Source organism: Symphalangus syndactylus, chromosome 10 (assembly GCF_028878055.3).
Source record: "Symphalangus syndactylus isolate Jambi chromosome 10, NHGRI_mSymSyn1-v2.1_pri, whole genome shotgun sequence".
In the NCBI taxonomy this organism is placed as follows: domain Eukaryota; kingdom Metazoa; phylum Chordata; class Mammalia; order Primates; family Hylobatidae; genus Symphalangus; species Symphalangus syndactylus.
The window spans coordinates 27,879,157-27,906,709 of NC_072432.2; the positions used below are offsets into that span (position 1 = coordinate 27,879,157).

The following is a 27,553-nucleotide window of genomic DNA, read 5'->3' on the forward strand; positions in this document are numbered from 1 at the left end:
CCCAGTCTGAATTTAGAAGCTTTGTGCCTTTGAGCAAATCACATAGTGTCTCTGGGCTCGGCTTCCTCATTCATCAAACTAGGGTAGGGGCAGGACCACTGTCAAGGGGCTGTTTTGAGAATGACAAGTGACACTGCATGGGAAGGACCTGGGCTCGATGTGTACCATAAATGCTGCCACCCATCCCACTACTCCCACCACCCTATCCCCTCTCACCCATCTCCATGGATGGGGGGCTATAAACCTCGGACAGCTGAAATGCCCTCTGAGGGGGTACTCCTGGATGCCACAGAGGGAGAACAGTTTTATATCATGTGAGTCAATGAGAGGAGAGACCAGGGTTGATTCTTCAGGGCAGTGATCAGAGTTGACAAAACACAGGGCAGAAGGCAAAAGTGCTTGTCACTCCCCATACACCAATTTGCGTGTGTGTGTGCAGAAAAAGACTCACCTGTGTTACGTGCAAAGCTATGTGGATGAAAATACCCAGCACGGCACAGGAATAGAACAGGGCTTCAATTATAGAAAAACAGCAACTAGAATCTCAGATGAAAATTAGTTTTCTTAAATCTAGATTTCTTGAGCTGTAATACACTCAGATCTCCTACTTGAGGCATTAAGGAAAAACAGCAACAACAACAAAAAACCGTAATGAAACTCCAACGGGTCAGTCAGCTAAATTAGAAAGCACGGAACTGATGAAAAAAGAAAACTCAATTAAATTCTAGCCTCATTATCCAGATCAGATGTCAAGCTATTTCACCATAATTACCTGCTTAAAAATTTAATGATGGTTCTGCATAAATTTCAAAACTAAAGACACTGTTATCAGCTATTGAGAATATTTTTAAATGAAAAAATGTTTTATACCCTGCCTCCATTTCAACGAAACAGCTAAGTGCTTGAGCCATGTATGGGATTAGACTATGGAGTCCTCTAATCAATGGTATTATTAGAGACAACAAAAAAGCTAAGAGGATCCTTCTGTAATTCAACTGTAAATTTGAACTGCTTGAATTACACTATTTCTGGAGTCTAAATATCATAGTGATATACTGCCAACAGAAAAAAAAAAACTTTTTTTAATAGGTCACAGATAATGCTAAGGGCTACTTACCATAATTGCTAAAACAATATTCTTCTCAGTATCAAAGATTTGCTGATTAATCAATAAAAATCCAAGAGTATGTTTACTAAGGATACATACCAGTTGCATCAAACAGATCCCAAAGCAAGGGGGAAATGCTTAACTAATACATTTTACTAATAACCACCGACAACTGAGGAAAACTAAACATTCCTTAACGAAAGACTGGAGGAAAATGTTACAAGAGAAAAGCAAACACTTGTATCTTTTTGTTTGTTTGAAGTAGATGCTTACAGGCTAAGCACAGTGACTCATGCCTGTAATCCCAGCACTTTGGGAGGCTGAGGTGGGAGGATTGCTTGAGGCCAGGAGTTCAAGACCAGCCTGTGCAATATAGCGAGACCCCATCTCTACAAAAAAAAAATTCAAGAATTAGCCAGGCACCGTGATGCATGCCTGTAGTCCCAGCTACTATGGAGGCTGAGGCGGGAGGATTACCCGAGCTGGCAGTTCAAGGCTGCAGTGAGCTATGCTCATGCCACCGCACTCTAGCCTGGCCAACATAGCAAGATTGTCTCTAAAAACAATGGCAACAAAAAAGTAGATGCTTACACCCTTCACAAATAACCAATATATAGGTTTTAATCCAAGTATGTATACTATAAAGGTTAAAATATGTAAAAAATTTTATTAAACTAATTTATAATCTAAAAATATTAACTATTAATAACTTGGTCAGTGTGAGTTTCTTGTAATAAAAAGAACTGTTAGAAGATTAAAAATAAATTATACTGCTTCTGCCTTCATGGGAAATACAAATGTATGACACTTATTCTGTAGCTTTAGTCATTTTCTTTTTTTTTTTTTTTTGGTTTAATGACATGAAAAAGACAATCTTCACACAAAGCCTCTCTCTAAATAGCAGATCTGTACTGGTGTGCTGGGAAGTGTACACAAATGAATGAAAGCAACAGCTAAGAAAAACTTAGTTTAGTAGCTGCCTAAATTCTAATTCCCACTGCATTGTTTTCTCACTCAATGAAGTCCAAGAAAATAACCTTTTTTCGGCCGGGCGCGGTGGCTGAAGCCTGTAATCCCAGCACTTTGGGAGGCTGAGGCGGGTGGATCACAAGGTCAGGAGATCGAGACCATCCTGGCTAACACGGTGAAACTCCGTCTCTACTAAAAATACAAAAAATTAGCCAGGCGTGGTGGCAGGCGCCTGTAGTCCCAGCTACTTGGGAGGCTGAGGCAGGAGAATGGCGTGAACTCGGGAGGTGGAGCTTGCTGTGAGCCGAGATCGCACCACTGCACTCCAGCCTGGAAGACAGTGAGACTCCATCTCAAAAAAAAGAAAGAAAAAATAACCTTTTTTTTTTCTAGATTTATAAAAGACTTAAATGAGAAAATCCAATGGAAAAGCTGTAATGCCTTTATCATAAACTAAATGACAGGAAAAGGTACATTTTAAATGTTTAGAAGTGTTTAAAAGCAAAACTCCATCATTATGGACCAAAGCCCTTGGACATTGTTCTATGTCTCTCCACTGTCCCCTATGACCTAGTGTCCCAAGCTGCCCCTGCGCTAGTCCCACGATGTGTAAGGGGGCCTCACTGGGTCTCATGACATGGTTTGTGGTGACCGGTGGAGATAGGAAAGCATTAAGTGACCCAGGCTATGTTTACCAGCACTGACATGTGCTTTAGAGGGAAAAGTGCCAAGACTCTAATAGTGACTGAACATTTGTTTTTGAGATGCTCTGCTGGTTGACAGAGAGTCCAGTACTCCCCTGGCCCCTCCCAAACTGGCTGGTGTGGGCAGGTCAGTCCCCTAGCTCAGCCCCAATACAGAATACAGGGGCCTGGAGCCGGGGATTCCCAGCAGATGACAGCAGGTGCTTTCTTGTGTTTGGTGCCTAAATGAGAGGGCTGCTAAACTGGCATGCGTTTGCTTTAAACCAGATCATGTAACATGAGACCTCTTCATGTCTGACTTTGATAAGGTAGAGTATGCAGGTTTTTGCCTTGATTGAAGATTTAAATAGATGGTTTAAAAAGCTCCTAAAAACCAACAGGGCTGATATTTATACAATGAGTCTGGCCTCTACACTGACTGTTCTTACCTCAACATCCTTTTTTAGTTTTTCCAGGAAGACCTTCTTGTTGTTGTCATCAATATAAATCTTTTGGCCCTCATTAATGAAATCATTATCTTTCAGAGTTGGCAGTTCTTTGGCCTAAAACAAATGAGAAAAAGACTGACAAAGACGCTTGAATAAAACCTAAAAAAACCACATACACCTTCCAACCCTGGACATTGAAGTTTGCCCCTTTCACCGCCCCCATCCCATTCACCACCACAGGGGTCTTACCCAAACAATAAAATAGGAGAAGGCTTGAATACCACCGGGGGGTGCCAGTGAGCTGCAACCTCTGGAAGCATTCCCAGGAGCAGTGGAGTGGGGGTCAGACAGACTCCATATTATAAGGCTTTTTGTAACACATTTCATGTTTTTCAGAGGAATGAACCTGACTGCTTTCTTAGATTCACTTTCTTACAAGAAGTCTTCTAAGTATAAAATTTGTATTATTGGAATATTTTCCCAGGAACCCTCAATTTCCTTACTGGTACAACACAACTCCGTCCCTCCTCCCACTTTTGGGTAGCCGTTGCTGGGCTCACATTACAAATAACATGTTACCTTGTCTCAGAACAGCTCTATCCATAATCATATCTACTTTCTGCACCAGGGAGAACATGCAGCCCAAGGTTAGCCATCTGCCCTTCCAAGCCTTCCTGTTCACCACTCCAAGAAGGAAATTCTCTTCTCATTTGGACAATATCAAAGAAAAAAGTCTTCTCTTAACATAAACGTATTAAGATGAGAGTTCTACCTTTTACAAATGAACGAGAGGGTGAGCTAACAAGTAAACTGCACTTATGGCAACCAACACAAAGCAATGAGCGACTATCAAAACATGGATGATGAGCAGTAAACACTGTAGCTTGTACTGCAGCAAACAGGATAATATAGGCATATAGTTTTAAAACAGTGTGGATTATTCTATTTAACTTTGTGCAACCTGCATTCAGTACGAGCTCAAAATAATCTCCCACCCCTTTCAGCTAACCATAGCTTGTTTATTTCAGCAGAAAGAAATCCAATGTCATGCACTGCCTTTGCCTGTATGTTGATGAACCTGGAAGGGTCCTCTTTTCCGTAGGTGTGAACCAAATGAAAACAAAATAATCCAAGGAAACAAGATGCTGTCCTTCCTGCCTCCCGCACTGTTCCTCCTCCCTTCTTATTCAGGGCAATGAAAGAACACTCCCTGGGTCCATCTCCTGCATCTTTCACACGCTCGAACTGTTCACTTCCCCTCTTATTAATAAAGTATAGACATGCATGTAAACATAGTCACATCTATTTACACCAACACAGATGTACAGAAATTATGCATTTCTAAATGAGTCGCTTTGGCTACTAACTTTGAGAAAATTTAAACAGTTTTGCAACTTTGAATTAGATATAACCACAATCTTTATAAGCCAAACAGAATTAATCCTTACAAAACAGGTACAGCGAGGCCCAGAAATGTCAAGATTCAACTCAATAAGCAGTTACTGAGTGAATCAAGTACAGAGATGCAAATATGAATAGGTCACAATTTCTGCGTAAAGGAGCTTGTAATCTCATACGGGAGAATGATGTGAAAGCAAGTAGGTAGAAAATAAAGCAGGATGTGTATGTAAGATGTAAAGATAAATACTAAGATTCTGGGAGAGAATGATCTAATTCCAAACACTTTTATGCTGAGTTATTGAGTCTTTAAGAAATGAAAACGCAACGCCATTCTTCACAAAATTTTAGGATGCGCCTGCTAGACTTACCCCCTAAATCTGTCATTAATAATTTTAAAATAATGCAATACATGCACCCCTCCATTCCCACAAACCTTGAATGTGAAGACAGCACAATATTAAAATGTTTGAGTTCATCACACTAGATTATAAGGTTTCTCTCCTATTAGAACTGTAAACATAATGAAGTTTCACCAAGAATGAAATGCAAGGTTCTGAAGTTTAACAAAACTCAGAGGGCAGTGAAAAGATAAGCACTGCCCAAAATAGAAAATTGGAAGCACGTTGGAAAAAAGGGTTGAAGCGAGACCTACACACAAACAGGAGAGATGGAGAAGGATCATAATTTTCTCAGCAGACACCTTGGGCATTTCTGTGTCATTATGTGTTGGCGATGGGAGGTGTGCGGGTGGGGGTGTTAAGGATTAAGATATCTGCCTCAATTCCACAACTCATTTTATATGTGTAACAAAAGAAGGGTAGAGGGTGTTTTTTTCTGGTTTTGTATAAATGTGAGAAACCTGAAGGCAGAGATGACAGACCCCAGACAAGGCAGTAAATTACACGCTGGATGTGTGTTTGTAACACAAGTCACATTAATGAAGATGAATGCCACTTCAGGTTCACCCCAGCAGAATTACCTCATGTGACAGGGAAAGTATAATCCTACCTCATAAAACTCTGGACACCATGTACTCTATGACTAAGCTGACTTGTGAATTTCACAGGCACTAGGGACGTATTTAGATTGGATCAAGTTCAAAAAAGGGCACCCAGATTGGTTAAAAGACTTAAGGGCTTATTGAAAGGATCAAGAGGCGAAGGCGGATCCTGGCAGGGCAGCTGCCAGCATGGAATCCAACACTGGTCTACAGATATCAACCTCCCAAATGCTTGCTGCAAGACAGAGGGCTCAGAGGCACGAAGGTTTTGGGGTCATGAATCCCGAGGCTGCAATCCTGGTTCCACCCCTTGCTTGCCAGGGACCAGGGGCCAGGTTCCTGGACCTCTCCAGCCTGTTTCCATAGATGCAGAAGGGGGAAAACACCGCCGCTACCACATGCAGCAGCCTTAGGTATCCTGCTTAGCGCTTTGTGTGCGTCATTTTATTCACATCTATCATCTACCTTTAGTCTTTGCAACAACCTTAACTATTATTCACGTTTTACATTCAAGGAAACTGAGATCATGCAATTTAACTAAGGTCGCAGAGTTTGGCGAGTGATGAGCTGAGATGGGAACCTTAGTCATTCTGCTAAGGTAGAGTTGTGCTGGGAACTCAACCAGAAACCATGTGACAGATTCAAAAATAGTGGTGCTTGTAATCACCATCACCACCTCCATCATCATCATCACTGTGAGCATTTAATAAAGCGCACAGACTTAAAACGGGCATTACAGGTTGAAAGATTTTTTTTTTTTTTTTTTTTTTTTTTTTTTTACAAAAACTTAACTATTTTTTTATTAAGAACAAGATAGGCTGGGCGTGGTGGCTCACACCTGCAATCTCAGCACTTTGGGAGCCTGAGACAGGAGGTTCACTGGAGCCCAGAATTTCGAGACCAGTCTGGCTAACATAGTGAGACTCCATCTCTACAAAAAAGTAATAAAACATATAAGATAGGCGTGGTGGTGTGTGCCTGTCATCCCAGCTATTTGGGAGGCTGAGGTAGGAGGATCGCCTGAACCCAGGAGGTCAAATTTGCAGAGAGCCACAATCGCGCCACTGCAGTCCAGCCTGGGTGACACTACATAGTAAGACCCTATCTCAAAAACAGAAAGAAACAAAAAAACGAGATGACAAAGGTTAAGTCACCTGACGACGATTCACTCTCAAGAAAATCTTACAGCTTAGCTTTTTAAAAGAAATTTCAATGTCTCTCTGATAATGAAGTGTTTACATTAGAAACATCTTTTTTTCTTTAATGTGGAAAACTATACTATGATTTAATGAACTTAATAAACTCTTGGTGTAAAACTGCCTACAAAGATGACGTCTGCAGAGCAGCAGAAAATTAACTGTGGGCAGCGAGAGCTTAACGTAGCAACAGATTCTACACTTTGCTTTTAAACACTGGATTATTTGCGCGTAGAGTTTTCCAAGCTTGTAGTCATTGGGTCTGGTTCTGTAATGAGTGTCTTTGATATCTTTTCTAGTTCAGTGCAGAAACAGCCAGAGGGTGGAGGAAACCCCCAGGGCTAACTAAAGACAGCTCAGAAATGCTTCTCAGCTGTGGACTCTCCCAGGCCGGCTTCCAGCCAGCGGTCAGCAACCTTTCTGAAGTGGCGGCCGGCCGAGTCTTTATTTGCTCTGAATTCAGCTCTGGCCAGTTTTGTGCAGATCAGAGCCTCTAAGTAACGCGGGGCGATTGCTGTACGACCCTCTGTACTTGCTGGGAGGGGACGAAGGTATGGGAGGGAACTGCTCTTCCCCACCCCATCCTCCTCCGTGCGTCTAGTCCTGAGCTGGGACTCCTGCCCGGGTGGGGGGCCACCGAGCTGCTCCAAGGCCCTGGCCAGCTGAGGCCCCGTGAGTAAATACAGACCAGCGCAGAGCCAGGCTAGCACAGGCAGGGCTGTTTTCTCTCTTGCATGAAGTAATCTGCTGCGGTGGGTTGGATTCCAAGTGGCATTCATCTCCGCTAATGTGATGTGTAAATGCACAAACACAGTCACAGGCATCAGCAGAGGGACGCTGTTCCCCCTGCAGCCTGGCTGTCCTGCTTCCTGTTCGGATAAAATGAGCCCTTCACTGTCATGTGGAGTGATGCCCGACCCCAGGTCGACTGGGCATGGCTCAGGTTTCCACGTAGGAGACAGACTGAAGCCCATGGTTATGTGAACACACTGGATCCAGGCTGCCTGGGTTGTAGCTCTGCAACTCCAATTATTAGCTATGTGACCCTGGCAAGTTACCTAACCTCTCTGTGACTTGGTTTTCCATCTTTAAAGGGGGATTTGCAAACACAGGGTTGTGAGGATTGCATAGTTCACACAAGTAAAAAGGCCTAAAATGGTGCCTGCCACACAGTGTGTTATATACAAACGTCGTTATATGCTAGTCATGTTCTCAAGTATGGCTTATGGATCTAGGAAAAGCTCATCACTGGTCAATCCAGAGCAAGATATTTCTTTTAAAAAAATATATTGACATATTTAACATTTTAACACTAGCTGTGATGTTCTGGGCCAGTTGCTTAATCTGCCCAAACCTCAGTTTCCTTTTATAATGGGAAATTAGTACTGTACCTATGTAATAGGGTTAGTGTGTAAATCAAATGACACAAAGCACATAGTGCCTGGCAACAGTAACTTACTATGTTTGTTTCTTCTAAAATAGGGTCTTTAAACTTAGGATATCTTCTAGTTGATACCCGGATGATTAAAAAAAAAAATTTATGATGTCGGTAATCTAAACCTGGGTGTCCAATCTTTTAGCTTCCCTGGGCCACACTGGAAGAAGAATTGTCTTGGGCCACACATAAAATCAGTGAACACTAATGAGAGCTGATGAGCTTAAAAAAAAAAACACCAGAAAATCTCATCACGTTTTAAGAAAGTTTACAGATTTGTATTGGGCCGCATTCAAAGCTGTCCTGGGCCCCGTGCAGCCCATGAGCCACAGGTTGGACAAGCTTTATTCAAATGATATTTAAAATTTCCTTTGTTTTTAGGTTTTATCTGCTAGCTACAAACATGTCACATGAATTCTCTACATACTGCCTTCAAATTTGGAAGACACTTTTGTTACTGCACACTGCACACAAACCTACCATATATGAGGGCAAAGTTAGTATTTCATTTCACTACACGGGGAACACAGAGGGTACATGAGACAGGATGCATCGAAGGTGCCACGGCCCGAGGCTCTGACCTCCCTGTCTTGGTGGCTCTAGTTCCCTACTCTGCTTTGCAAACCTCAATTGTGAATTCTCCCGGCTAGAAAAACCTCTACGATCACCTGCAAAAGCTATTCCCAGTAGGAAACCTCACTGAAAAGACTTTTTTTTAAAAACTGAAACCCAAATGAGAGTAAAATGTTCCTATCTTATAATAAAAATTGGACTGGTTAAATTCCTGAATAAAGAATTTGAAATTTATGATATTTATTCAATATATGGAATAAGATGTAATGATTTTATGTATCTGGCCAAAGACAGAAATTTGCTGAATTTTGTCTTAATTTTCCATGGGTTAGTTTTTCTCAGCACATTATAATAGTGGGTAATTTAGTGAATGCTGTTTTGCTGACCTAAAGCAAAAATCCACAGAAGCTGAAATCTTAGTAGCCAGGAAATATAACCAAAATACTAGGGAATGGTGAACTCACTCCTAGGGAGCAGTGAACTCACTGGGAACATTTAACTTGCTATGAGTTGTAAAAAGAAAATTTATTATAAACATTTGTATATATATAATACATTTATTATAGACATTTCTCCCTCATTTTGAAAAGTTTTTGGCTTTTGAAGCACAGCATCACAGGCCTCAGCAAGTCTATTGTAAGTCAACAGTAAGAAACACACTGTGTGATAATACAAGTCACGGTCAAAAATAGTTTGTGTGTCATTAAGACACAACATGAATGTGAGAAGTGACATGCACACTCAGCTGAGTCAGAGCCTGAAGATAACCAACACGCGCGTCGGCTTTCAGTGTGTAACAGCCTCTCGACAGAATTACTTATGCCCTAGGGTTCAATACAAGATATCAATGATCTCTAAGGACAGATTTGGCCAGGGGGTTGGGATTAAAAAAGGGAAAACGTATCAGGACAGTTACAAAGTTTAGAGCCCTCATTTTTAGAATTTCTAAACACATGCTGCCTTTTAGCAGAGACCTGTGGTATAAAAATTACAGAATTCTACGAGAGCAAAGGAGATGTAGCACTGTTTGCTTCCCAGCAGAACTGGTAAAAAGGAGCTAAAAAGCAACATCTAAAAAACTCCTGCTTAATATTACTTATTTAGTACTTTTATGCTTAAAAAATCACTGGCCATCAGAGAAATGCAAATCAAAACCACAGTGAGATACCATCTCACACCAGTTAGAATGGCCATCATTAAAAAGTCAGGAAACAACAGGTGCTGGAGAGGATGTGGAGAAATAGGAACACTTTTACACTGTTGGTGGGACTGTAAACTAGTTCACCCATTGTGGAAGTCAGTGTGGCGATTCCTCAGGGATCTAGAACTAGAAATACCATTTGACCCAGCCATCCCATTACTGGGTATATACCCAAAGGACTATAAATCATGCTGCTATAAAGACACATGCACACGTATGTTTACTGCGGCACTATTCATAATAGCAAAGACTTGGAACCAACCCAAATGTCCATCAATGATAGACTGGATTAAGAAAATGTGGCACATATACACCATGGAATACTATGCAGCCATAAAAAATGATGAGTTCATGTCCTTTGTAGGGACATGGATGAAACTGGAAAACATCATTCTCAGTAAACTATCGCAAGGACAAAAAACCAAACACCGCATGTTCTCACTCATAGGTGGGAATTGAACAATGAGAACTCATGGACACAGGAAGGGGAACATCACACTCCGGGGACTGTTGTGGGGTTGGGGGAGGAGGGAGGGACAGCATTAGGAGATATACCTAATGCTAAATGACGAGTTAATGGGTGCAGCAAAACAACATGGCACATGGATACATATGTAACAAACCTGCACATTGTGCACGTGTACCCTAAAACCTAAAGTATAATAATAATAATAATAATAATAATAATAAAAAATTCCAAATGACTAAGAACTTCTGCAGAATCTCTAAGTACCAAGAGTTAAATGCTTTGTTTCAAGTGGGAATTAACTTGTGTGTGTGTACATATGTGCTTATTTCATTAGGTTCTGTGATTTGATGCATAACTGCTGTCATTCATATGGAGTTTAGCAATATTGGATATTTTAAGGTTTAGTAAAGCCAGAAGTTATATGAACATTTTCTTTTAGTGAGATTTAGTAAAACTATCTTTTAGATGACACAAAATTTTTAAAAATCACAAATTTCAAACTATAGTTTGAAACATTAAACAGAATTCAAACTAAAATATCATTGGATTTTTAATGATCATTCTAAACTTTAATTACACAAGAGCCAACTGTATGGGTAAATGGCCATTAATAACTGGAAATAGAAAATACATGAACCTAAAATGCACACAGCCAAAATCTTTATAATATAGAGCCAAGTTTTTATTTTAGTCTGGATGGAAACCTTACTGGGAAGAAGAAATGCACCCAGTCACACTTGAGTGTCTAATGCAAACAGGATTTTGGCACTAGGTTTTAATGCAAAGGATAATACATATCATAGTACACTGTGATTAAAGGACTTGTATTTCGGAATGAATTTTTTGTTCGATATGCTCATTTGGCAACCTATTTACTATTTTTTAAGTCTAACTGTAAGCCTCGATGTCAAAGACTGCTGCCGGGTGTCCTTTTGATATGCTGTTACTGTGACACTCAGAGCTGAATGCTCCACATAAAAAATATGTAGTAATTATTGTTTTATGTTAGAACTGCTTGTGTTCCTGATTTACTTGTAATTCCAAGCTCACCCAAATGAAAACAAACTTGCAAAAAAGAATAAAACCCCTTTTGCTGTGCTTGCAAAAATCTTCATAAAAATCAGAATCTACGGAACTGAAAACATAATTCACAAGTATTTCTATAAGGGAAGGAATTTTAGGTAACCCTTATGTTGGAGCTAGGATAAAAATAACTTGATGGAATAACATCATAAGTGGCATCAATTCTGGGGTAATAAGAGATGCTAGAGATTTATAATAAAATCAGTTCTGCTTCTCGGAACATCTAAGCCACAAATTTGATACATCAAAAGGCAAATTAGTGGATACGGATAAAGTTTATGCAGAAGTAGCAAAGAAAAAGGGTGGTTTTGCACAAATAGTACATATGCCAACCTCCTTTAACTACATAAGCAGAATGTTTATACAAGTTCATGGTTTGAGAAATTATCTAAGAGGCCATTAATAACTTCTAATTTTCACAGTGAAAACAGTAAGAATGTGAACATCTGTGACTAGCATCCAGATGTGAACATCTTATAATTTTTATTTTGAATCTGTTTATGTATGAATGTGGAAAGAGAATACACCTCAACATACTTGTGAAACAGTGCTGTAAGTGAGCCGCGCAAAACTGGAGAAGTGTAAGTTATAACTGTTAGGGCCGGCAAGACCTAGCTGTTGGCAATTTTCCCTCAAGCTAACATGTAAAAAGTGAAATTCATTCCTTTTTTAAGACTGTCATATTTTATGACCACAGCTCTATGTGGTGATGTCAAAGGTGACGGTTTGGTTTTCCTCCACAAACTGGGATATGACAGCTGAACTGCATACAAGACCTACAAAACAGGACCTACAGGATGGGTTCGTTCCAGTAGGAACAGAAGATTCTGGTGCAGATATCTATGGTGATAATCTAAGAAATGTCAAAGGCTGAACACTCAAGGAGTTTGCTAACTCCTCTAGATTTCTGGTTTAATATTAACATGTTAAAGATCATTATTTAATTAAGAATTATACATCTGTAGCAGCTTGGTTTAAATTCAGACCACATACTGAATTTTGGAAGTCTTCTCTCCACCCCAACTTTTTCTAGAACTGACTAAGTTGTTAGCTTGAAAACATTCCCATACCTAACAGCACTGCTCCATGTGTGCTTGGGATACTCTGAGTTGATTTCATTCCAGTGAGATAAAAATTAATCTGAGGCAAATGAGAGCTGATGCAGCACCATAAGCCATAACATAAAGCCTTGGGGATTTTAATGCTGTCATCTGAGTGAAAATCTGGAAAGTGCTCACAAGAGTCACTGCATGGGATCCTCTCTTTGTCACGTGCCATGCTTACCAGTTAGGAGACATTCTAAATGAAGCTTTAAAACTTCATTTCCAGAATACCCCTCATGGTTTATGGGGTTCTTATCTATATCTGCTGAACAGAACATTTTTTTCCCCATCAATCATAGCAATCACCTTAATCTATATCTGGAACAGAGAAGATTTTAGTGATGGTCAGGCCAGGACTTCTCCAAGTGGGGCCGACTGCTGAACCACATCTCTGAAGGAAGGTCCAGGAAAGCTTCATTTGAAACAAGAGATTCTCACCAACACTACAGCATGAGGAGCAATGATGCAAGCCAATCTTTTAATTTTACAAATGAGGACAAAGTCAGATGACCTATACTGAAACCCCATTAATGCAGCCCTGTGCCCCCAGGGCTGGGACTCAGATCCCCTAACCCTCTGTTTGGAGTCCTTCACCCAAATCTCCCTTTTATAAAATGTCTCTTGTGGATGTTACTGGTGCCGCCTTTAAGGTCTGAGAAAGAAGCCCTGCTTCTGCCCTAGTGGGAAACTTTCCCCTGCACTTTGGGTAGTAGGACTGGTGTCCCTAACACTGGCTGGCCAAGGGGAATGATTCCCTTCTATCTCAGAAGAAAAGGAATTTTACAGAAGGCGGTTAAAGCACTAGCTGAATTGAGGGCCTAAAAAGCTTGACAACCCCCCTTTAACCGATGATCCGCCCACAGTGGAAAAGGAGGCACTTCTTAGCTGAGCGGCAAATAAAGATTTCCAGAAGGATATACTGCTGTGCTTTTGTGTCACGTTTGGGGAGCCCGCCGCCCTGGCCACCTCGCTTCAACGGCAGCCCAGATGACCAGATAGGGGTAGTAATTAATTACAATTTGTTACAATTTAAAGACCACAAAACAAGTGCTGAAAACTGGTTTCGAAAAGCATTTTTAGACGTAAGGGTATTAATGATTAATCCTCTCGAACCCTCAGTTGGTAATAGGTAAAATGTAGGAGACGGTGACAGTCACTTAATTGCTAGTGCAATTCACAGTGCCTGAGAATCGACAAGGCGGCTTTTTGTAGCCCATTATCAAAGTGTCAACAATGATTATTGCCAATATAGTTACACAAATGCCAATTGCAGGGCAGCTGTTTTCTTTCAAACGGGTTTCAGGAAGAAGGCTGTATGTTAAAAGGAATCTTCTTATTATGACCCTACGGCTCCATTACACATGCTTTACTTTACCTAATAAAATCAGACATGAGTTTTGAGAAGAACTGTGCAGGATGATGAACGAAATGCATATTTGTGTAAATCCCCAGGACTCTCTCTCTCAAGAACATGGGCTTTCTAAAGAGTCAGGTCAAATCCCCCAGAAATCAAGTGAGTCCAGTTATGTTTTCTTTTACTTCCCCAGGTCCCCTGCTGAGTCGCTCGCTAGCAGGCAGCATGCTAAGACTGTCATTTGTAAAAAGCAGCCCGCTCAGCTATAATTACTAATTTGATGTCACACTGGAATTGCAGCGCAGCTGTGAAAAGATCGACCACCAGGGAGGTTCGCATTTCTCTGTCTCATTTAGAGGAGGCGAAACTGCTGGAGCCATGAATGGGAGATGCCCTTCCATTAAAAAGGAAAGAATTAAAGAATAAAACAAGTCACAGCAGCTGTCAGAATTTGACAATGGTTATTTTTTTTTAAAGCACTGTTCTGCTCCTAAAAAAAAACTCAAGACATCTGTACATGCATGTTCTGAGACTTGTTGCCATGAAAGTGATTTCATTGTTAGAATATAACTTATTTCCTTCAGTTCCATCTTCATGATTATGCTAATGCAAATCACACTAATTACATGTCAAGCTACAATCTAGGAGATGGGACTTGTCTGCACCTATAATGCTAAATATTTGAAATGACAGTTTCAAAACTTGTCATCAACAAGTTAAAAGTATGGAAAATTAAAACAGTTACAATGACTCATATGAAAGAAAACCTGGGAAGAATGAGAATTGAGATTACTAATTAAACTATGTCACCAGAGATTCTCTATGCAGATTTTTTTTTTTTTTTTTTTCTGAGACAGGGTCTTGTTCTGTCACTCAGGCTGGAATGCAGTGGTGTGATCACAGCTCACTGCAGCATGGACATCCTGAGTTCAAGCAATCCTCCCACGTAGCTGGGGCCGCAAGCGTGCACCACCATGCCCAGCTAGTTTTTTGTATTGTTTGTAGAGTTGGGGGTCTCGCTATGTTTCCCAGGGTGGTCCTGAACTCCTGAGGAGCTCAGGCTATCCTCTAGCCTCAGCCTCCCAAAGTGCTGGGATTACAGGCATGAGCCACCATGCCCAGCCCACTAGAAAGATTGTTCTTTGTACCATAATGATCATTTGGAAAGGAATATAGTTATATATAATAGCAATGAATATTCTTGCAAATCATTTCATTTATAAAAGGCTAAAATGTAGTAAGTGTTTTTAGCCTTCCCCAAATATTTCAAACCAGAGGTACCAGTAGATTGTTTTGATAGCATTTAGTAGACTGTTTTGATAGCATTTTTTCCCATGATGTCTGATCATGAAAAGGAGTGTTTATGATTTGTGAACACAATGAATGGTATGTTTTTTGGAAGAGTCAAAAATCCTAACTGATCATGGAAAGAAAACCCAAAGGTTGGCAGAAAAGGGAAAGCAAAGACTTTTTTTAAAAGTTAAAAAAACAATGTTTTTAAGAGTTCGGCTTGGCTGGGCACGGTGGCTCATACCTGTAATCCCAGCACTTTGGGAGGCCGAGGCGGGCGGATCATGAGGTCAGGGGATCAAGACCATCCTGGCTAACACAGTGAAACCCCGTCTCTACTAAAAATACAAAAAAATTAGCCGGGCGTAGTGACGGGTGCTTGTAGTCCCAGCTACTCGGGAGGCTGAGGCAGGAGAATGGCGTGAACCCGGGAGGCGGAGCTTGCAGTGAGCCGAGATCGCGCCACTGCACTCCAGCCTGGGCGACAGAGTGAGACTCCGTCTCAAAAAAAAACCAAAAAAGAGTTCAGCTCTATTAATACATTTCATTTGATCTATTACAGTTTAATAAACATTTCTAGATCCTACAAAACACTGCCGTATCAGAGAGAGAAGGCATGGCATAATCTCTACCGAGCCATGAATGACAACTTTCCCCTGGGCTCGTTCTAGACGTGCTTCTCTTCTCCACACGCTCCTCCTGGGTGACCCACCCACTTCCCTGTCTCTGCTGACCATCCTTCCAGGGAGGATTCCCAAGCCCTTTGTTTTCAGCTAAGACCCCCCGTGCAGCCTCTCGTGCCTATTGGATATCTCTGTTCTGATGCCACCCTGACATTTCAAATGCCTCCTCTCTTTCTTGTCTGGGGGATGTATCCCAAGGGAAATTGCTGGGGGTGTGGTTGGTGAGGGTGGGTGGGAGCCAGACTGCAGCAGGTGATGAAGTGAGGAGGAGAAAAGGAAATTGTGGATGTTTCTTTGGCCATTTGCCCTTTTACTGTGCATGAATGAAGGTACATTTTGATCTCCATCCTACTGTCAAGGCAGGCACACTCTCCATCATTTACCAATTTCTATTACTTTGACATTCCACATCTTCAAGCTATTTCCTCTTCCCCTTCCCAAGTGAGCATTTCTAATACAGAAGGGTGGGTGGGGTAGCTTTATGCAGCCTCTGTCTTCTGGAATAAGAGTTATTAGAAACCTCAACCACAAAAAGGCGGCTAGGGCACTGAATTCTTCCCCAGGGCAACTGTGTACACAATTCTAATGTTTGCACAGTGTAAGACACAGTGATAAAAACTGCATTATATGTACAAGTTTTACAAATATGTACATCTAAAAGTATGAGCAAAAATGCTCAAGCTCTTCAAATAGAGGAAATATAAATTGTTTTGCTAACATAGTATGAAACCAAATAATTTATTTCACTACTTTAGAAAAAAAATCAAGTTTTAGAATCAACTGTTTCAGCACCATATTTAACTCTGAAACAATGTTTTTGTCAATGTAGTAACTTTTTCCTCATTTTCACAATGGGATTAACATGACTTTTTGATAATATGCCCTTAAAGGAGAGACATGAACTCACAAACATTTACAAGGCAGTGTGCCATAGTGGTTAGAAATGTGCGCTATGGGGCTGGTGACCCCAGGCTCAAACCCTGGCACTGTCACTTCCTAACTGTAGGACCCTGGATGAAGTTACTAAACCTGTCAGTTAAGCAACTTCATCCACTCGAAGTAATGACAGCACCGATCTCATCTGGTGACTGTTAAGGATTACATGACATAATTCATGTACAATTTAAAACTGTCTGGTATATAGTTTGTATTCAACCAGTGCCAGTTGTGACTTCCTCTAAGCCTACCTCTTAGGGAGATGTTTTAAGGAATGATGGCTACATGTTCATATTAGATACAGGATAAAAGCATCCTAGCAGAGTCCTAGAAAGATGAGTTCTCGGTCAAACAAATTCTATTATTCTCTTTTCATAGAAAGCTATACCAATAAAGGGGCTAAACATTTTTTGGAGGAGGGCAGTAAACTGTGGTTCATGCCCTGGGTTTCTGGAAAGTGTGTTTTTTTGTTTGTTTGTTTGTTTTTTTTCTTTTGAGACGCAGTCTCGCTCTGTCACCCAGGCTGGAGTGCAATGGCGCGATCTCGGCTCACTGCAAGCTCCACCTCCCGGGTTCACGCCATTCTCCTGCCTCAGCCTCTCCAAGTAGCTGGGACTACAGGCACCCGCCACCACGCCCGGCTAATTTTTTTTGTATTTTTAGTAGAGACAGGGTTTCACCGTGGTCTCGATCTCCTGACCTCGTGATCCGCCCGCCTCGGCCTCCCAGAGTGCTGGGATTACAAGCGTGAGCCACCGCGCCCGGCCTGGAAAGTGTGTTAAGTCCTATAGGTGGAACAGTGGAAAGGAAGATAGGTAAGTGAATGTCCTGCTTCACAGGGACCGTTACAGATACAGGAAGTCACATACATGTGGCTTTTCTCTCTGTGTGCCCTTGTTTTATGATTTAGGCTTCAGCAGCAACCACGCCATTAGCTGTAACTGTCCATGTTGGCAGTGTTTACTGTCAGAGCAGGACCAAGCCCTTGTTGACTGAACCTGAAGAAATCAAAATGAATGAAGGAAAAAAATCCTGCTAGTGGTAGTCCCAAGGAACTTTGGAAGAAAGTAAAAACAGACCCACCAACATGGGGCATCATGTGACTCAGGGGCTGGCCTGTCGTATGATGCTGAAGAGCATGTGTAACTCTGTATACGCTCTGGTATTTCCTCTGAGGAGAAAATCTCAACAAAATTTAGCCTCTGAGCTTCTCATGGGCTAAAATTGAAATATCTGCTGAGTCTTCAGTACCTGGAAGAAACATTAACTCATGGCAGCATGGAAGTCGACAGTCACTGTTTCTGCCTCTTCTGGCCAAAGCCGGTGCCTTAGAGGGGTTTTACACGAAGGTTGAATTCTCAAAATGTACATTCACTGATGTACAGTAAAAGGGCAAATGGCCAAAGAAGCCTCCACCATTTCCTTCTCTCCTCCTTACCTGCTGCAATCTGTCTTTGGTCCCCACTCACCCTCACCGACCAGGTCCCCAGCGATTTCCCTGTGGATACATCCCTGGACAACTCTCCATTCTTACCCTACCTGGCCTCGCGAAAGCATCTGACACTGGGAAGTTCATTTCCTCTGGTTCCTGGGAAATTACTAGAGTGAAAGTTTCATGAAGATGGGGACTGCACCAGCCTAGTTCCACGAAGCATTTCTTACAATGCTTGGCAGAGTGTGTACTCATCACAGACGCTCAAACAGTATCTGAGTGAGTGACCCAGTGTCTCCTGGCTCCTGTAAAAGGTGATTCTGGGCTTGTTCTAGACATGCTTCTCTTCTCCACACACTCCTCCTGGGTGACCTCACCCACTTTCTTGTCTCTGCCAACCGTCCTTCCAGGGAAGATTCCCACACACTTTTTTCAGCTGAGAGCCACTGTGCTCAGGGACCCCAAACAGAGGGACCAGCTGAAGCCATGACAGAAGAACGTGGAATGTGAAGATTTTATGGACATTTATTAGTTCCCTAAATTAATACTTTTGTAATTTCTTATGCCTGTCTTTACTGCAATCTCTAAACATAAACTGTAAAGATTTCATGGACACTTATCACTTCCCCAATCAACACCCTTGTGATTTCCTATGCCTGTCTTTACTTTAATCTCTTAATCCTGTCAGCTGAGGAGGATGTATATCGCCTCAGGACCCTGTAATAATTGCATTAACTGCATAAATTGTACAGCATGTGTGTTTGAGCAATATGAAATGTGGACACCTTGAAAAAAGGATAACAGCAATTGTTCAGGGAATAAGAGAGATAACCTTAAACTCTGACCACTGGTGAGCCAGGCAGAACAGAGGCATATTTCTCTTCTTTCAAAAGCAAATGGGAGAAATATCACTGAATTCTTTTTCTCAGCATGGAACATCCCTGAGAAAGAGAATATGTGCCTGGAGGTATAGGCTTATAAACAGCCCCCTCTAGGTGCACCTGTCTCTTATGGTCAAAACTGCAGAGATGAAATAGACACCAGTCTCCCATAGCGCTCCCAGGCTTATTAGGAAGAGGAAATTGCCGCCTAATAAATTTTGGTCAGACCGGTTGATCTCAAAACCTGTCTCCTGATAAGATGTTATCAATGACAATGGTGCCCGAAACTTCATTAGCAATTTTAATTTCGCCTCGGTCCTGTGATCTCACCCTGCCTCCACTTGCCTTGTGATATTCTATTACCCTGTTAAGTACTTGATGTCTGTCACCCACACCTATTTGCACACTCCCTCCCCTTTTGAAAATCCCTAATAAGAACTTGCTGGTTTTTGTGGCTTGTGGGGCATCACGGATCCTACCAATGTGTGATGTCTCCCCCAGATGCCCAGCTTTAAAATTTCTCTCTTTTGTACTCTGTCCCTTTATTTCTCAAGCCAGCCGACGCTTAGGAAAAATAGAAAAGAACCTACGTGAATATCAGGGCAGGTTCCCCGATAACTGACATTTCAAACTCCTCCTCCTGCTCTTGTTTGCTATTTCAGGGAGTGGAATGAACACCTACCTACCCAACTGTCTAAACCAGAAACTTGGGGGTCATCCTTAACCCCCTTCCCTCTATGCACACTCCCTGGCACCTCTGGCACTCAATCCCTCAGTTCTGTAGATTCGTCTTTCCAAATCTCTCTGTAATTCATCCACTTCCACTACATCCCAGCTCAGGCCAGCATCTTCTCCGGGATACTTCATCGGCCTCTCCGACAGGTCTGGCTTCCTTCCCTCCATGGCCTCCTCTCTTCCTGCAGCAAATGCACCAAATGCTCCCTACCCTGACTCTCATGCCCTTGCACCTGCTGCTCTTCCTCTGACTAACTCCTATTGATCCCTTCAGGTTTCTGGACATCATCTCCTCCAGGAAGCCCTTCCTTGACCCTGCCCAGCCTAAGCCAGGTGCCCTTGCTATGTGCTCTAGAGCTCCCTGAGTGTCCTGTCTGAGTGTTCACCCCATGATAACATAATTTTCTATTTGAGGTCTGCATCCCCTGCTAGATCTTTCTGTGTGTCTTGTTATTTTAGCCCCTGAAGCTAGGATAGTAGCCACAAAAATATTCATGAACACCTCTGAATGAATAAACAAAAGTAGATTTGCAAATCTACAAAATTCAACTCAAAACTGCTATCATTCTAAAAGAACAACTTTCAAACAACTTTGAGCTCTGTTTTCAAATGGAATAGTTAAGAAAAAGGCACTTCCCAAGGTGACAAGAAGGCATAACTAAGAGTATAGATGTACCCTTTACATAAGCACGTGTTGACTTGAGTTAGTTTAGGTTTACATCCAGGAAGCTACTTCCTAAATTCCTATTCAAACCAATCCTTCAAGTTGACTCAATCTATAATCTTGCATAGTAAACTAAATGTGGCTCAAATACTACCTAATGTCCAATAAGCCAGGAAGAGAAAAAGAGATGCAGCCTTCTTAATTTCTTTGGCAAAAAATACTTGAATCATGTCTTAATAGTTGGAAAGGAGTTTGAGGCTCATCCAAGCCAACATTCTACAGGTGAGAAAGCAGACTCATCGATGCAAAGAAATGTATTCAGGTCACATTCGGTTTGATATTGGTGAAGCAGTGTTAGGTCCTGGTTCCCTGACCTGCAGGAACGCACTCTCAGCTGTCAGTGCCATTTTCGATTATAAGTTTACTGCACAGGTGGCTGTTTTTCAAGAGCAAGTTGCATGTGGAATGTTCCTTCCAACCATGCTTGCAATAAATAACTATTTCACTATTCAACAATTTGATGAAGAGAAATTAAGTAGAACTCTCATCGGGTCAATAAAGTGTTTCTGGCTGGTGGCAGCAGAATGGGGAACAGGAAGAATCGCAATGGCAGGGGTGGCAGACTAGAAAGAAAGAGTAAAGGTGACTGGGAGTGCGTGATCATGCCCCCAGGACACGGGGAGACATACAGCAAGGTACTTACCTTTTCTTTGTCACTAGCTTCTCTAGCCACCGTAGAGCCCTGAAATACAAGGAAATAATAAAAACATGCACATAGGAGGCATTGGGTTTCACACGCGGAAAATATGAAAATGGCTCTGGGCGGAGCGGAGAGCCGGTGCAGCCCCCGCTCTGCTTCGCAGCCCATGCGGAATGGGCTTCTCATCCCTCCCTGACCATGGCTCTCTGTCTGGCCTGTGCCCCCTTCTCTGCAGGTATTCCTGGTCACTGGCCGCTTCTTCAGCCCTGACTCTGTCATGCTCACCTGTGCTTCTGTGGTTCTTGTCCACCTGCTGGAAGTTAGAAAACCTGACCACCACTTACCTGAGCAGTAACTTACTCAACACTGGATCAGCCCCACACTTTGCTCCTTGTATCAACTGCCAGAAATAGTCAGTCTTGTTATCTTAAAGAAGAGTCCCACTAGCTGGCTGCAGTGGGACCACAGGGGCATTAAGTGCCTCTTTCCCCACATTACATCTTCCAGATGTGGGCACATCCTCGCCTGCTGACTTTTTTCTGCAACACTCATTGTTTTCTCCCATCTTAGAGTTGCTGATGAACACTCTTTCCTTGCGTGCTATACATCAGTCCCCCATGGCCACTCTCTGACCCCACTTACTTTGGAGATTCCTTCAAAGACACACAGTTATTTGTACCTCTTTTGTGCCAGGCCCTATGCTGAGTGCAGAGGTACAAAGCGGAGGAAAACATGGCCCTTGATCTCAGCAGTCTGTGCTCTTACTGCAGTGGTGTTCAAAACTCTGCCTCAGAGCTCTGGGTTGTCTAGTATGACCTGAGTCTACCTCAGAGGCCGACGGGGAGGCTTTAGGGGTAGAGTCCAAGCAGAGAAACTTCCCGTGGCTTGTGGAAGATTTTAATTCAAAAGAAAAGCTGGGAAACAAATGGTCTGGTGAATTCCTATTTATGGATGACAATCACGGTGTCTCATACACAGCAGATGTCCTGTGTTTACTGCATAAATGGCTGGAGAAGAATCACAGGCCAATTTCCTGGGCTCCCTTCCCCTCCTGCACTGGACACCCCTAACTATTGTGAGGTCAGCCAGCCACTTGCTTCTCGACCACCTGATGAATAGGTATCTATTGCCCTGCGTTACTTGTGTTAGCCATTCATTAAATGAACTTAGTTGACTTGGGAAAAGTGAAAGTGGCTTTTAGATTGGCCATCTGCAAAGAAATCAAAATTTTTGATTACTGGCTTTCATCGAGCAGCTCAGGCATTGACTAGGATGTGAGCTTCCTGCAATTCACAGATGCGGAAACTTGAACGGAAGAGACTCCTCAAATTGGGGAAGGGAGCCAAGACCAGGCTGCGGGGTCTCCCCAGGGCCGATCTTCCATCCGCCTGGTGCTCAGTGCCCCCAGGACTAGAAGATCCGAGGGACGCTGCTGCTGGCCCAGGGCAAATGTTCAATGTTTCTTAGGGCGAGTCAGAGCAGCCCAAAGCTGACCCATCAGATGGAGATAGATAATGTGAACCATTCATGAAGGCAAACCTGAGAACCCGTTCTACCACCACAGTTCTACCACCACAGCCAGAGCCCCTCTGCACAGCCATGTCTGACAACTGTTACTTGCCATGGTCTACTTTCCTTCCTTTAGGGATTCCTGAATACGGACCACAAGTACCTTCCTTTACACACTGATTTTTAACAAAATATTCCCAAATACTTTATAAAAATTGGGACATTTGTAATACTTGAGCACTGCCTATGCTGCTGGGTACAGGAAGAAACTATTCTACTTTGAATTCTTAACCAAGTTGTTGGTGTGTGTGTGCGTGCGTGTGTTTCCCCTCCTACAATATAATCCACCCTGCTTCTGATTCTCTGGGAAGCTTCATCTGTATGCAAATGCTGATCATTAGTTTGGGAACAACAAAACACAAAACTCATCCAAGTTTAAATTAATTCACAATAAAAAATTATTAAAAAAAAAATAGAAAAGGAAGGCCAAGAGTTTAAGCCATGAACTGATGCCAGATGTACAGGTTCCATCACAACTGAGAGCACTGGCAAGAACAGAGTTTATCTATGCCACAAGCCAGAAAGGGAGATGAAATTGTGAAAAGCAAGGCAAATTAAACCTAGAATATCCAATCTCCAAGTATAATTTACTCCAAGATATGTTTACCAGATGCCTACTTGTCCGAGGCGCTATCTTAGGCATTGCAGGGGGATTAAAAAAAAAAAAAAGTTAAGTAGAACAAAATACTTGCCCTTGAGGCACTTACACATCAAGAGAATGAATGAGGCAACCAAGATTCATTAACTCCCATATGCCATGCCTCACGCTGGACACAATACATATGCATCTTATTTAATCCTCAAAACATCCCTGCAAATGTAGGTAAAATTATCCCTGTTTTAACAGATGAAGAGACGGAGGGTCATAGAGGTTCAGCAACTTACACAAGGTTAACAAGTCATAAAAGAACAACATGCGACTTTACAGGTCACTCTGGCTTTCTCCCCTGGGAAAGTCAGACAGAGTCCTGTGTGCCCTGAGCAGTACCGCCAAGGCTCCACGAAAGAGCTGGTGCTGGCAAGGGCCCTGAAGGATGGCTGGGATTTCCCCAGGGGTAATTCCGGGGGCACAAAATGGCTTGCTTGGGCTAAGACTTTAAGACAGGACAGGACAAGGGTATATTTGGGAAGTGGATCCAGTGTGTGGGGACTTCAGAAGTTAGGAGACAAGCCTAGACCATTTCCTTCACTTAGACTAGCATTTCTCAAAGCATGGTTCAGAACCCTGGGGTCCCGAGACCAAAACTATACAAAGCCAAAACTATTTTTATAATAGTACTGAGACATTTGCCTTTTCACCGTCTTGATGTTTGTATAAATACTGCAAAAACAATGGTGGGAAGAACTGCTAGCAGTTTAGCGTAAGTCAAACAGTGGCACCAATGGGTATTAGTAGTGTTTGTGATTAAAAAAAAAAAACAACCCAATGAAAAAAACCAGCACCATCTAAGAAACCCACCGTCATTTCAGAAACCTCTGAAGCCACACACCCTGGTTTTTATGACTTGTGAGCTGTGTATAAGTTGCTGAACCTCTGGCTAAGATGTTGTGTCCTACAAGTAGGCATCTAGTAAACACATGAAAGCATAACATTAAATGTATCAAATCTAGACCCAGGAGTACAGGTCTTTTCAATATTCTGTGCAGGAAATATACATAAAGCACTTCTGTTTATAAAGAAGGAATGGTTTCTTAAGAACTGTTTTTTGTGATGGTTTGAGTTATGAGCTGAACTGGCCACCTTTTTCATGAAACAACACTTTTACTTGAAAGAACAACTGACAGTCTATGTTTATTCAGATCTGGGCACGTGACTGATGTTTGCTACAAAATGAATGAAGCTGCTAGGCTCACCTCTATGCTGGGGTGCTTGCTACATGTGGTCATTTCACAGAAAACAACGGACAGGGCTTGTAGCCAGTGATAAAATTTGAGATTGCAAGTAAAAAATTGATTTTTAAAAAACTTATATCCACCACCCTGGGCCTGACCGCTTCCCAATATGTAAAAGACTTTTGTGGTGACACTTTTATGACTTTCTGATACCGTATAATGAAATGTGTCAATATTTGGAAGAGTCAAATAACTCAGTGAACCAATGTGTTCCAAATGGCAAGTGCATGCCTTGACAAAGTCACACATTCAGAACAATGCATGCAAACAGATCAATGGATTTCGATGAAGAGTACAAAAAGTTCATTGATATGATTTCAGATTTCATAATGCAACTAAGCTTTGAGAAATTACCTCTTGCCAAGCTTTGGTGTAGTATCAAAGAAGAATATCTACAATTATCCAAAAAAGTTGTTAAAACATGCTTTAACAACTTTCCAAACTTCATTATTGTGTGAGTTCAGATTTTCTTCACATACTTCAGCAGCATAACACCACACAGATTGACAGCAGAATCAGGTATGACATTCCAGCTATCTCACATTAAGTCAAGACATTACGGAGATTTGCAAAAATGTAAAACAATGCTACTTGTCTCATTAATGTTTTTGCTTTTGGAAAATAGTTATTTTTCATAAAAAGGTTAACATGTAATGGTTTTCTCATTTTTAAAGAAACTACATATTCTAATATTTATTATATTAATTTTTAATACTGTAAATATCCACAGACACAACTCACATCTGCAAAAGCTTTTGAGGGTCCTCTTTTAAGAGTGTGAAAGGGTTGAGACCAAAAAACTTGAGAATCAAATGTCAGAGACTAGAGTTTGGCAAACTTTTCTGCAAACAGTCAGAGGGTAAATGTTTCAGGCTTTGTGGTCCCAAATGGTCTCTGTGGTAACTACCAAACTCTGCCATTACAGTGCAAAAGCAGCAACAGACAATACAGAAACAATGGGCTTCGCGGTATTCCAATAAAAACTTACTTATAAAATTGGCCCAGCTAGGCGCGGTGGCTCATGCCTATAATCCCAGCACTTTGGAAGGCCAAGGTGGGTGGATTGCTTGAGCTCAGGAGTTCAAGACCAGCCTGGGCAACATGGTGAAATCCTGTCTCCACCAAAAAATACAAAAAATTATCTGAGCATGGTGGTGCGTGCCTGTGGTCCCAGCTACTTGGGAAGCTGAGGTGGGAGGATTGCTTGAACCGGCGGGGCAGAGGTTGCCATGAGCCAAGATTGCGCCACTGCACTCCAGACTGGGCAACAGAGGAAGACTCTGTCTCAAAAAAAAAGTCCCTCAAGTAGGATTTGGCATTCAGGCAAGTCACAGTTTTCCAACCCCTAACTTGAACATTCTCCCCTGAGTTGGTGACACCAGAAGCCAGATTATGTCACTCCACTCTCAGAATTTCCAGGGGCCCCCTTTTCTCTCCAAGCCTTTGAAATGGTCTCTGTACTTACAGTTCCCTCTGCCAGCAATATTCTTCCTCAGCTCATTTCCTCATCTTCAAGTCTGCTCCAATTTCATCTTTCTCAGGGGAACCTTCCCTGACAGAACTATTTAAAACTCTCCCCCTCTTTAATTCTGTCTATAGCACTTCTGGGTATGCTCTATGACTAACTTATTACTTTTACTTACTGCCTGTCTTTACCCACCAGAATGTCAGCTCCCCGAGTGCAGGTTTGGTTTGTTCATCCCATCATTTCCAGCATGTAGAACAGTGCCTGGTATGCAGTTGGTTGAATACTTAAGTAGATGTGATATCTCTAACATGTGCCAGTGTTTTTTGGTGAGGCCAGCAAGCACTTACTGCCTCATAGGAAGGAATACACTGCTACTTGTCTGGTAGCTTTAAGTGCTGAGTGGCTCCTAAGCATTTCTGATGATCAATGACAACATTTACAATGTAGAACAGTAAGCTTGAGTTACTTTACAAAAACTCATAAAATCAATCTCACCTTTAAGTCGTATTTCCTATATACAGACAAACGGTGGCTGAATACATTTCTTGTAACTATCACGTATATTTCAACTCCATCAACATTAAGCCGGTACATGCCCAAGAATTGGGGAAGAAGGGTGATCCCATGACATTCCACTATGTACTGCATAGGAGAGAAAGAAAAAGGAAAAAACATCCAATCAAAAGATTGTTTCCTTAGATGTAAAATACATATGCCTATGGTGTTTATACAAAGTGAAAACCTCCAGCCATTAGGGTCTTATTTACAGAAAATGACCACATTTGTACTGCTTACCAATCACATCTGTGTTCACCATCTCTACAGAGAAAAGAAAATTCAATTTTATCTCCAAATAGATTTTTTTCCAACATTCCAAATGGAATTTGTATGGTCAAACCTTGGATATGATCGTGTAAGGCAAGAGGACACGTGACTGTCTTTCTCAAATTCCTTTTAAGGGATATTACACTCCACCTAGTATCTCTGTCTTCTACCCCCAAAGCCCTGACTACAGGGCTGAGGCAGAGCGACCTGGCTGCTAAAATCAGCTTCTCTAACAGTGTTGAAGTCGAGATTGAAGAGGAAATTGTGGAGAGCCCACTGTTAGAAGCTGGGAGGGCTGAGCTAAGCTTCCCATGAGAGCAGGGGAGAAGGGGGCGACCCCTGTGACCATAGCACCCTCGCTCCTGCTCTGCCAGCAGATGGGGACTGCCTGGTCCCTGCTGGTTTCCACCAAGTTAACTGGACAAGCCCAGGGTTGACACCATTTCCGAGGAG

General features: G+C 42.0%; 1 protein-coding gene across 3 annotated transcripts in view; it reads right to left on the minus strand.

Moving 5' to 3' along the window:
* The window catches only part of PIP4K2A (phosphatidylinositol-5-phosphate 4-kinase type 2 alpha), a 179,754-nt gene that overhangs the window by 12,492 nt on the left and 139,709 nt on the right, over nucleotides 1-27,553 (minus strand). For all 3 annotated transcript variants that reach the window (XM_063611074.1, XM_055296747.2, XM_055296744.2), the window contains 3 exons: nucleotides 26,771-26,917; nucleotides 21,349-21,387; nucleotides 3,210-3,323 (listed from right to left, as the gene is read on the minus strand). In XM_063611074.1, the coding sequence (XP_063467144.1) occupies nucleotides 3,210-3,323; nucleotides 21,349-21,387; nucleotides 26,771-26,917 (300 nt within the window). The remainder of the gene's footprint in view (nucleotides 1-3,209; nucleotides 3,324-21,348; nucleotides 21,388-26,770; nucleotides 26,918-27,553) is intronic.